The sequence below is a fragment of the Gigantopelta aegis genome, chromosome 10, assembly GCF_016097555.1.
Source record: "Gigantopelta aegis isolate Gae_Host chromosome 10, Gae_host_genome, whole genome shotgun sequence".
NCBI classification, from domain to species: Eukaryota; Metazoa; Mollusca; class Gastropoda; order Neomphalida; family Peltospiridae; genus Gigantopelta; species Gigantopelta aegis.
The window spans coordinates 67433023-67446261 of record NC_054708.1 but is presented as its reverse complement, the minus strand read 5'-3'; the positions used below and the strand labels follow the sequence as shown (position 1 = coordinate 67446261).

The following is a 13239-nucleotide window of genomic DNA, read 5'->3' as shown; positions in this document are numbered from 1 at the left end:
TAAATAAATAAAATACGTCCTAGTTTCGGTAACTGTAGCCGTCGGTATACTTGTCGGAATCGCGTAACCCAATTAAAAAACGGTTTACAAAGGAAAGTAAAACAAAATAGGGCCTAATTGATGATTTGTTTCTGGATTCTTGGAAACAGATTTTTTAGGAGTTATGTCGACCTGAAACAAGAAACCTGCGACTATAACTGCATATTTCCAGAGAAATTCCATTACGCCTGTAAGTAAACGTGTTTTAGACGATGAATCTGGTGGAGTAACAATTTCTAGTTGGCTAGTATTTTTTTTCATTCACTAGCCAGTTGGCGAGTAAATATAAAGTGCTGCTTTGCGCCCTGCATAGGAGTACTTCTTCAATTATAGGTATATATAGTTATTGGGTTTCTGTTTTTATTAGCAGTTATGGTGATTATTAAGACAGAGAGAGGTCATAGCAAGCTTTGTGTGGAAGGATTTATGTATGTTAAGAAAATAGCTAAGAAGGACTGGATTCGTTGGCAATGTGTGCATCAACGGTCCTCTGGCTGTAAAGGCGCCGTTACCACTGATGTTAATGTGACTGATGTACGTTTCCATAAGATCCATGATCATGATCCTGACGAGGCAGCTATTGAGGTGGCCAAGGTGCACTCATCCCTGAGGGAGAAAGCCCTGACCATCAAAGCAAGACCTGCTCAGATTCTAGCTGCTGGTCTACAGGAAGCATCCAACACTGCCTGTGCTAACCTTGGGAGAATGGACACTTTGAAGAGAACCATCCGCCGGCAGAAACGTGGAACTCCCTCCTGAGCCTGCATCTCGGCGCGATTTGGTGATTGATGGTGAATGGACCAATACTGGTGATAATGATGATGCCCAGCCCTTCCTCATCCATGACAATGGATCTGGTGCCAACAACTGTGTGACGGTATTTGCTACGCAGCAAGCACTTCAGTTACTGGCACACTCTAGGACCTGATATATGGATGGGAACTTCAAGATGGCACCAAACATCTACACCCAAGTTTATGTGATTCGTGTTGAACTCGGAACATCAGCAGTGTCTTGTGTATATGCCTTGGTGTGTGGTAAACACCAGTCAGTCTATGAGGAGCTGCTTCAATGTGTACTGGACAAGTGTGGTGAATATGGTCTCTATCCAGATCCGGAAATAGTGGTTACAGACTTTGAGAAGGCTGTTATACAAGCTGTTTCATCTGTCTTGGGGGAACACGTGAGGACACAGGGATGTTTCTACCACTTGTGCCAGAGTATCTACAGAAAGATACAGGACCTTGGACTAACAAAACTGTATCAGACTGAAAGAGATGTCAAGATGTTTGCAGGGATGATAGATGGTCTGGCATTTCTACCTCTGAACCAAGTGATGGATGGTATGGCTTTCCTCCGTGACAACATCCCTGATACTGAACATTTGGAGGAACTGTTGAACTATTTTGACCAGACCTATGTCAGTGGGACATTCCGACAAGTTCAGCGAGAAGGTGAAGCTGTAATGCGTATTCATCAGATAGCCCCCATGTTTCCACCAGGTTTCTGGAACATCCATGACACCACCCTTGCAGATGGTTCCAGAACAAACAACATCTGTGAATCATGGAACATTGGATTCCAGAGGCTGGTTGGCCATCAGCACCCTTCTGTGTGGACAGCTATCGACTGTCTACGCAAAAACCAGGCACTGGTCTCCACCCTCATCCTCCAACATCAGCGAGGTGAACCACTTAGGAAGAGAGTGAAGAGGTCCACTCAGCAGATGCAAAGCAGACTGCAGAATTTGTGTCTGGAGTTTGCTGATGGAAATAGGAGACTGGGAGATTTCCTTCAGAACATCTCGCACAATATTCGATTGTGCTGAACATTTCTATACTGAACTGATGTGCTGAACTTGTTTAAAATATAGTTGTTTTATAATTGGTTTTGTTATTTTATTAAAATGTGTTTAACTGACATTTCTATACTGAACTGATGTGCTAAACTTGTTTAAAATATAGTTGTTTTATAATTAGTTTTGTTATTTTATTGTGTTTAACTGATATTATATACACCCACCGATACTGGAAATGAAATTTTTATTTAAATTTTAAAAAAAATTAAAATGAAAAATAAAGGTGAGGAATTGTCCTATTTCTCACTTTATTGGTGAGCAATTGTCCTACATTCGCAAGGACCAAAAGTACCAACAGTACTTTTAATATACCGCATTACCAACCGTACTTTTAAAGTAGAATTTTGCAAAAGGCAATTTATTAAAAGCTTCAAATAACTTGTTAACAATGTTTATTCAATACTTCCAAACAGCAATGCAACAACATGCTTAAAATAAACATCTGTACTTAAATGCAGAATACTTCTTTTTCTTAAACAACCCCCCACCCAATCAAAAAAAGAAGAAAAGAAATTTAGGAAGATAAATGAAATTTTGTAACAATCTCCTTCTTAAAACTTACACACCCATTTTGTCAGGGATATGTTGAAAGCCATACGAGCCTCGGTGGTGTCGTGGTTAAGCCATCGGACATAAGGTTGGTAGGTACTGAGTTCGCAGCCTGGTACCAGCTCCCACCCAGAGTGAGTTTTAACGACTCGATGGGTACATGTAATACCACTACACCCTCTTCTCTCTGACTAACCACTAACAACTAATAACTAACCCACTGTCCTGGACAGACAGCCCAGCTAGCTGACATGGGTGCCCAGGACAGCATGCTTGAACCTTAATTGGACACGCATGAAAGCCAAATGTTATAAAATAAACCCTAGAATTTCATCCTTGCCGACCTAAGGATAAAGGTCTGTCACTGATTTTTTTTTACTGATCCAAATAAAAAAAAGTTTTTTTTATTCGATCTACAGTATTTCCAATGTCCTCAAAATATAAAATTAAAAATTAAATACTACACCATCCCAAACGTTTTGAAGAGAAAAAATAGATTAGTCTCTGTCTTTCTGTCTGTCTCTCTGGGGTTTTTTAATTATTATTTTAACACCACCAGTAGAACACACTGATTAACTGGATGTCAAACATTTGGTCATTCTGATATGCAGTCTTCAGAGGAAATCTGCTACTTTTTTCTATTAGCAGCAAGAGATCTTTTTTGTGCATTTTCCTACAGACAAGACAGCATATACCACAGCCTTTAATGTACCAGTCATGAGGTACTGGCGGGGAAGGGGAAAAGCTCAATGGGTACACCGAGGTGGTTTGATCCTTCAACCCAAACACCCCAGGCAAGTGCTCTTCCAACTGACCTAAATACTGCCAGACTACTAATCAGAGTACGTTATATGGTAGCATCATCTTTCCTTTTGAAGACTCACTGATGCCCAACAAAGACAGCCTCCATTAGTTCCACACATTGCTCAGGTGATAATTATTTTACTCACAAGACTGTTACATAGAAATTACATGCTTATTTATGTATAAAAACAAAACCAACCCCAACATTTTCATTATGTGCAATTAATTTTAGGCACAGAAGTATATTTATTACCCATAAGGAAAATGATTTCACTCTGGACATAAACATGATACGAAATGGAAGCTCATTTAATACACTAATTACTAAAATACTATTGTCAAATGAAAAACAGCATTTAGCTCCGATTTACACAGCATACCTTGGTTATTTATTACAGAATTAATTTTTTTTATATAGTTCTACCAATGATCAACTAAGTAACATCATAGACCATTGCTGCTGTTTTAACATTTTATTTGCTAACAATGTAGGTAAACCCGGTGAAAGCCGATAATTGCTTTGGAAAACAGTTCAACATTGAATTCTGCTTAGTGTTTTAGAGTCACTGACCTAACAATAGCTGAATGACGGTATAGTGAACACCCAAGCATAGCAAATTGCTGTTATGTCACACAAACCTTTTAAGTAACATTAGGTGTTAACTAATAGATTGGAATACATCGGCTAACATTAATAATTCATACATTTAGATTAAAGCAGAAATTAATGGCAAGCATTGTAAATGCAGCGTATATATGTAAGTCTAACAGATAAATAAACTGAATTCTACATGTCATGTTTGCATATATAAAGTAGACTACATGCAAAGTTACAAATGAGAAACAACTTTTAATTAATGGGGTGTTTCCAATGTCCATTATAAATTGGCATTCATCTGAAAACTGGATAATTCGGCTTCAAACAATATGTATCATGGTTCAACTGTTGAATTTATTATAAAGTTGAAAAACAAATATATATATATATATGTACTTGGCTGTTAACAAAAGTAAAATGTTGTGACTGAAATTTCAAAGTACAGGCATTCAAAATGGTAATGTTTTATATGACAATTGTAGTCCACTTTAACCCATCTCACACAGTTATTTTTTTTATTGGACAAAAACATTAATTTGATGGGTCCTGCAGTGAACCTATATTAATGGAAATAGCAGTGGCGTAGGCAGGATTTTTTTTTTTTTAATTTTGGGGAGGGGGGCGGCGGCGGCGCGGGATATGACATAGGAACCTTTTTAAAGTTATTAATAAGTGAAAAGGTAAATATTTCCCAGGATTTGGGGGGGGGGGGGGGGGGGGGGGGAGAGGGCTGCATGGCAATCTAATATCTCCCAGCAGAACTATTACATTGTAACAGTGTTCAAACTCGCACGTGCTGTTCATCATATGATGTGACATCAGGTACGGCCATTACTTCAAAGGGAGTGAGTTGCATATTTAAATTAAAGGTAGGTTTTTTTTTCACTTAATTTACAACTACTGTAGAAACATTTGTTTTGTTTTTTTAATTACAAAAACCATACCAAAAATGATTTTAAAAAAATAAAAAATAATAATAAAATATTTGAAGAAAAAAAGTACGAAACATATGTACACACCTTTTTACAAAATAAGATCGTCTGCTTAAAATAGCACAGCAAATGATAGTGCAGGGTGCACATTAAGTCAATACTTTACTTTCTACGTCCGTTCGGACTATGTACATAGCGGATTGGACATGTTGCAATAGATCCCAAATATGTGTTAACGCAAATGGATGAATTAAAACAAAAAGTTGTATTCTTCTACCAAAACTGTATTATATCAGACAATGTAGGCATTATTACTAAAAACTACGACACAACAGCCTGTATCAAAACAGGATAAAACTAATTTGCATATCCAGGTCAGACTTGTTCGTCACATATTTGTAATCGATAGGAAAACCAAAACGAAACTTGTTCGATGTCATTTTTTTTTTTTAAATATACAATTAGCTAAATGTTTAAAAAAATTTATGAGTTCAAGTATCCGCGATAAGAGCAACTTTGGGAATCTTTATTGGGAAACTGTTGGGTCGTAATTGGGAAAAGGTTTGATATTGGATTGGGAATTTACATTAGGGGAATGGGGCCGTTCATCGCCCCCAAAATGTATGGTAGATTATACCCGTCCGATAGGTACCTAAAGGGGGGTCAGTGGGGCAAAGAAAACGGCCAAAGTGATCGGGTTGACATTACGGAAACCGAAAACGACCGAAGTGATTCTCATTTATACAAAAAAAAAAAAAAAAACAAAACCCCCCCCCCATAATTTCCACAATTTCTCTGACGACGGAAATCCGTCTCACGACGGACAGTTAACAGCCATGTATGTATACTGATGGGAAGAAACAAGAGAACATATAAATAGTACAGTAAAAACCACCACCCACAGTATCAGAAGTTAACCCCGTTATTGACAGTCGATCGAACAACACAGTACCAGCATTCAATCCCATACAGCATATCTTGTTAATTTATAATAACTATTGTAGCAGTGAAGGAAATTTAGTCTTCAATACTATGTGTTTTCTTCTTTCTTTCCATCCATATATTTGAGAGATTGCTTTTAAAGGGTTGTGTTAAGTATAAAAAAAATTCAATCTCACGTTACGTATTTGACATAATATCCATTATAACTGGTCTTATTGGCATTTATAATTACTGTATATGAATAAAAAGAATGCATACATAAACATGTGCCTGAGATTTCCTCATCATTTAATTGTTTGTTTTGTTTATCGACACCACTAGAGCACACTGATTTATTAATCATCGGCTATTAGATTTGATAATTTTGACATATAGTCAGTCTTAGAAAGGAAACCAGCTACATTTTTCCATTAGTAGCAAGTGATCTTTTATATGCACCATCCCACAGACAGGATAGCACATGCCTTTGATATACCAGTTGTGATGCACTGGCAGGAACTATTCCCATGATTTAAATACATAATTATGTATTAAACTGTTCAACTATTCATCAGTATAGGGCATGTACATTTGTAGACATACCTAACGTAAATAGATTTGCATACGTATGCATGGCATGGAAAGTAAGATAGTAAGTGGTAGTGGGAATAAAACACTGTTTATTATACAAAGTACGCACACAGGGCTGCTACTGAAATCAAAGTAACTGTGGTCGTATGTTTACAATGCCAAACGATACCGATAACAAGTGTCATATTAAAACTGCCTCATTACTGTAATCATCGAAAGCCAACAAACTTGTAGAACGCAAAGTAACAGGCGCTTAACGACATTAATAAACAATAGCGTCTTGTCAGTGGGGGAGCAAATTAATTTCTTCAAAACTATTATCCCCATTGTCTGCCATCATTATGGACAAACATCATCATTATTGGACAAATACGGCAATGCTGTGGTGCCATCATGCCCGACTACACACAATACGTAAAGTCATTCAAAAGGAAATTGGCAACACAAATGCCAGAATGGTCGCAGCGATCAACGGTTACTTGAGGACACGTACAAGACAAAATGACTTACTGATGACAAGACCACCAGTCTCTAGTTCACAATACAACTGGGGCCTAATTCACAAAGATCTCTTAGGCTCTGCTAGACAGCAAAGTATCCTCTTTGCAAGTCTTTTAGCATTTCACTGCGAGATCGCAAAGTTGTGAGAGTTTAGTGAATTAGGCCCGATGTTTAGAACAGTTAAAAAGTTTAATTATCATAAACAATGTGGAGGTACCTTAACCTATAAATGTACCAGGGTTTAATTAAGATAAAAACAAAACAAAACAAACTGTTTGATGAATTTTGTTTAAAAATTGGATACTTAAACATCAGTTTGACTAATCCAAAAGTAAATATTTGGCAAATTTATTATAAAATATATTTAACAAATTTAAGTTTGACTTGAACAGGCAATTGATCAAATCTTTAATGCTATCATTCAGTTCAAAGCCATACAGTTTTTGTGACCTGATTGCAGTCATATACTAAAGATGCCCGAGGCAAAGACCTTTCCTAAATTAGTACTTTTAAATTATGTATACATGCTTTTAACAGCTTTTCTTTTGGTGTAAATACAAATTTTAAGTAATAAAAATTTAAATAGCTAAACAATAATTAAGTTCAATTCAGAAAACATTTCACTTTTCCTCGATCATTTTGTTTTAGAAAAATATTCTTCATTTTTAGCAAGTTTAATATTATAACAAACATTAAGAATTTTCTCTCATTTAATATTTTTCACTGAAATTATTTTATATATATATATATATATATATATATTCACTGTGTGATATTTCTACTGTAATGTGATGAACTCTTGATAATCTTGGACTTTGCAAACATTGGCCAAAAAACGTGACACTCTTACCAATACTTAGCTCATCTTTATTATTTTAACATAAAAGCCGGCTTTTACATGTTTAAATTCGGTTGCAAAGTGTTGAAATGTAATTTTCTGCTGATGGGACTCAAAGAGTCGAAGCTGTTACAGTGTATTAAGTGTCGCACACAGTGGCCTGGCTGATCTATGCAGTCTCTGGGGAAATTCTAACTTCTATTTTATAATGTAACCAAAACCACAAGTCAGAAAATGTGAAAGCAACATGTACGAATTCAATCAATAAAGACATCATAAAAAGATTTCATTGAGAAAAAAACCCCCAAAAAACATTTAGATTTTTTAATTCGTTGTTACGTTTTGAAAAAAAAACACTGAAAAAAAGCAGAAAATAGATACATTTCCTTTTGCCAAACGATTACATGTAAAAGAATACCTTAAGATGTACACTAGTTCACTGAAAAAACATATCTTCAAAATGGAAGCTGACAACCAGAAATGGCTAAATCCGAAATCATGGTTTTTAGAAGAAAAAAAACATTTAATGTTTAAAAACGTTTTTAAAAATTCAGAACTATCCAAGAAAGCAAGTTCATTTATCTTCAAATTATGCAGCTTTGTATTATGCCTATTACATGTATGCCCCCCCCCCCCCCCCCCCCCCCCAGTATTAAAATGTAATTTAGTGAATGCCATGTACTGTTACAGAAAGTGGGCATAGCCAGTTCTGATGTCAGCATAATACACGAGTGGCCGTTAGATATCATTTATCTTCCAACAAGTTGTTTAAAATGTATTTAATGAGCAGAAGTGAGTTTGATATGTTTTTAAACAACAACTTGTGAGATAAATGGTATCTAACAGACACAAATGTATTATTCTATTTCTTACATATCCTCAAAACCTAGGTTTTAAGCAAATTTTAACATCTTTTTCGACTAAAAGATATTTACAACCCTTTGCATTTGTAGCTGACTTGCGCGTCACAGACACATGATTGTCAGATTAACTATATGTCACAAAGTAACTGATTTCAATTGTGTTGTTTTTATTGGATATGGTGTTCTCACCAATGGGTGTGTAAGAAAAGCACATATTAATCTTCTCTTGTACACCTGGGTCCTTGTACAGACACATTTGTATCAAACTTCCGGGGTAGTGGTGGGTATATATATAAAAAAAAAATTGTTTTGTTTAACAACACCACTAGAGCACATTAATTAATTAATCATCGGTTAATGGATGTCAAAGATTTGGTAATTCTGACACTAGTCATAGCGAAAACCCACTACATTTTTACTAATGCTGCAAAGGATCTTTTATATGCATTTTCCCCACTTACATGAAAACACATACCATGGCCTTTAACCAGTTATGGTTTTATTTATTAATTACTTCATACATCAGCCATGCCCAAATCCAACAAAACATTCTTCAATTTCAATTTGAAATATATTTTCACTGCTGAACATAAATGTATGAATTTATAGGTTAATATGCACTTTTAAAAATCAGACAAGAATCTAAATTCTAGCTAGAAAACAGTTTTTTTCCTTCTTTTTTTTTCTCGAATTAATCAATAACGAATGTATTAAAACCCCCATTTTAATGGCAAATGATCTGTTAAAGTACTGACACAGGAGTAGCTGTCAACGGATTCAAGGTGAGTCAAGATAAAATCACTCTGGCTGGACTGATAACAAGTGCTAATTAACTGCGAGTCTCGGCAGGAACTTTGGAAATTAGTCATCTATGATGTAACTTCACAGGTCTGTCAGGTACCTTTACAGAAACATATTGATAAATGTCAAGTTACATTTACAACTAGCTTTAAATTTTATTTAGTTACTTTACTTTAAAAAAAGAGAGAGAAAAGAAGTTTCTACTGCCCAGTTTAATCAGGGTTAATAAATAAAACTGGTATGTCTTGAGCGTTCAAACTAAAAAACCCACAACTAATTTATCAATGATTCTAGAATATGCTAGCCTGATAACCAAGGCAAATGATTTTTTTACAAAATAATTACCGTACTCAATAGTAAGATGTTTTCATTTAGTTTATTATGGTAATAGTTATTGTTTTTTTTATTATTTTTTACTTTCCAGTGGCTTGTGTATAAGTAAATAACTTGTTATTAAATACCTGAAATTCAATAGTGGGCACTGAAGCATGACAACACATACTGATCAATTTAAATTCTGTTTTTAGATGTGTGTCAAAAACAAATAACACTAAATCAGTTTGCTAATAACAAAGTAATGCTAAACATTCCAGGAATGTTCATTCGTGTTATTTAGTTTACACATTGCTAGCATTATTTGGATATTCAAAGATTTCATTTTGTCATTTTAAATGTGTGTATTATCATAAATTAAAAAAAAAATGGATGATTAGTGTTTTCCCTAGCTTGTTTTAGCATGGTGCAGCACCATGCCTCAATAGTCTAACACAATCTTGCCTTAATCAGCACCATGCTGCCCTGAGATTAAACAAGCCTTTTTCACTAATTAATTCTAAAATTGCCTTTATAAAACATCCAAAAAAGGTATTATTAATTAATAAAATATGCCTTTTATATCTTTTACCATTCATTTATTAAAGCAAGCACATAAATTACATTAATGTTTATTTCAATTAATTTTTGTGTATTTTTAATGAAAAAAAGTGCCCCGAAAATGGTGAAAATGCCCCAAAAGTGTTTGGTCTACCATGCCTTGACAAATTTCTAGGGAAATCACTAATGATGTTGGCACATCTATGTCTACTGTCTAATCATTTTTGTTTTTCATGACTGTATTCCAGTAAGTACTCGAAGCTACATCTATAGAAGGAAGGAAATGTCTTATTTAACGATGCACTCGACCTTTTATTTACAGTTAAACGGCACTAGACATATGGTTAAGGACCAAACAGATACCGAGAAAGGAAACCTGCTATCGCCACTTTATGGGCTCTCTTTTCGATTAGCAGCAAGGGATCTTTTATATGCACCATCCCACAGACAGGGTAGTATATACGACGGCCTTTGATATACCAGTTGTGGTGTACTGGCTGGAACGACTACATCTACAGTTGCAACAATTTACCAGCACTGCTGAAAAATTTCAGCAAGGTAGTACATTTTCATAAGGTAATGTTCAAATGTTGAACATCTGTAGCAATTTTTCTTCTTCCTTTTTACTGGGGTTGGTCACATAATAATTAAGTAAGAAGTCAGGGAACATTGTTTTCTAAATCTTGATTAGCAATATTTTTAGTCGACTGAAAATTGATTAGCAACTACTATTTAATGTTTTAAAATTGTGTAGCGGTCTCTGAAATTTGAGTAGCGAATTTCTATGCGATACTGAACAATATGTTCCATGGACGTAGGGCAATGGCTTCATATCCCCAGCCCTTGCAATTCGATTTAGCAATGCCGATGTAAAAGCTAAGTAAAGTAAAACTTACTAAGATCAACATTTATTTTGGTGAACTTTGGTGAAGAGTTACTAGTATATTAACTTCAAACCAAAATGTACTTTAGCTGAATCAACCTATTTTTTCTCTCAGCATTAGTTTTTTCCCCGAGGCAATTATCTTAATTGCATAGGATGCATCCCAGTACAAATTCCATCCCAGTGAGAGTTGTAGCAGTTTAATGGCTTCAGTGTAATGTCACTATACCACTAACCATAAACCTGTGGTTTTTGGGTTGTTTTTATTTTTATAAAATTTGTCGACAGAGAATTAACAAGGTCTATCCACAATGTATTTGATATTGTGAATTGACCTAGTTAATTCTCGTTTTACGAATTGTTAATCAGTAAATGAAGTGGATTATTAAATACAGTCCAGATAATTGAGGTGTATGCCCAAGAAAGCCTGCTTGAACCTTAATTGGATACAAGGGAATAATTTAAAAATTCTTATTTCCAAAAAAATTGGTTGTACAGTGTCAGGATTTTTCCTGTTATCTAACAACCACGTGAACATTTGACTTTTCTCTTCTTTCAACACCCAGTACACATAACAGGGGTCCGAATTGGCTGAAATGTCTTGCCAGATATTTGGCCCGGCAAGCTACAAAATTTGCTGGCCTGAATCAAAACCTGCCGACCTACACACGATTAACTCAGACTAGCAAAACATTTCTCCTGGCCCACGGTGATGTTGACAGGCAAAAACCTAACAAAACATTTCTCCCGGCCCACGGTGATGTTGACAGGCAAAAACCTAACAAAACATTTCTCTCGGCCCACGGTGATGTTGACAGGCAAAAACCTAACAAAACATTTCTCCCGGCCCACGGTGATGTTGACAGGCAAAAACCTAACAAAACATTTCTCCCGGCCCACGGTGATGTTGACAGGCAAAAACCTAACAAAACATTTCTCCCGGCCCACGGTGATGTTGACAGCCAAAAACCTAACAAAACATTTCTCCCGGCCCACGGTGATGTTGACAGGCAAAAACCGGTAACAAAAACATTTCTCCCGGCCCACGGTGATGTTGACAGGCAAAAACCTAACAAAACATTTCTCCCAGCCCACGGTGATGTTGACAGCCAAAAACCTAACAAAACATTTCTCCCGGCCCACGGTGATGTTGACAGGCAAAAACCTAACAAAACATTTCTCCCGGCCCACGGTGATGTTGACAGGCAAAAACCTAACAAAACATTTCTCCCGGCCCACGGTGATGTTGACAGCCAAAAAACTAACAAAACATTTCTCCCGGCCCACGGTGATGTTGACAGGCAAAAACCAGTCAGGATGACAATATTTCGACCACTGCATAATGTGCCAACTTCAATGGAGAATATGAAGAATTTATGAATGCATAAATGTACAAATCACATTAGCATATATACTCACGATATTTCTCCAAACACTTTGAAAGCGTCTCGTAACTGGTGTCCCTCTATATCTGGGCTGAGATCACCGACAAATATGTGAAAGTGCTCTGCAAAATAACACAACAGATCATTAGAAAAACACAACATGGAAACAAATCGCCAACAGTACCAGTAACTTTCAACACAAGCACACAACACTCAACTTCACATTTTCAATACCAGTATGCAAATACTTACAGTTTTAAGGCTTCGCTCAATTCGACCATTATGAGGATCAGGCGAGCTAAATACTAAAAGGCTAAATATGCATGTACTTAACTAATGGTTTGTTTTTCCATTCTTATTAAATTTCAGTTGTGCAATGTACATGTAATTTTCTTAATATTTCAATCTTTCATTCAAATTAAATTCCAAACGAAACAGACTGCAGAACAAGATTGTTGAGAACAATAGTTTCTAATGACTGATGAAATGCTTGGAACAGCACAAAATGCTGAAAATTGTGTAATAAGGAAGATGACATACCATACGTTGATCTTAACCACTCTGAAAATGCAGGAAAGAACCTCATAAGCAAATGAACATATTCTCAAAAAAAGGCTGACTCAAAACGCTGGTCCCGGGAATATTAAACATTATTCATGTAAGTTTTTTCAAACTTGGACACAGCTTTCTAAATAAAATGGCTAAAATGGCTAAAATGACCACGGAAGTGGTCAACTACTCAAGGTATAAAGATGAAATGTGCTTCACAACAAAAACAAAAAAACACCTGAAAACAAAACGTA

The 13239-nt window shown here is 35.8% G+C and overlaps 1 protein-coding gene across 9 annotated transcripts in view; it reads right to left on the bottom strand.

Annotated features, from left to right (window-relative positions):
- LOC121384380 (nucleolysin TIA-1-like) overlaps positions 1-13239 on the bottom strand; it is a 172031-nt gene that overhangs the window by 51061 nt on the left and 107731 nt on the right. For 7 of the 9 annotated variants that reach the window (XM_041514757.1, XM_041514756.1, XM_041514754.1 and 4 more), the window contains 2 exons: positions 12977-12997; positions 12471-12558 (listed from right to left, as the gene is read on the bottom strand). In XM_041514757.1, the coding sequence (XP_041370691.1) occupies positions 12471-12558; positions 12977-12997 (109 nt within the window). The remainder of the gene's footprint in view (positions 1-12470; positions 12559-12976; positions 12998-13239) is intronic. The other 2 variants (XM_041514758.1, XM_041514762.1) reach the window with 1 other exon arrangement.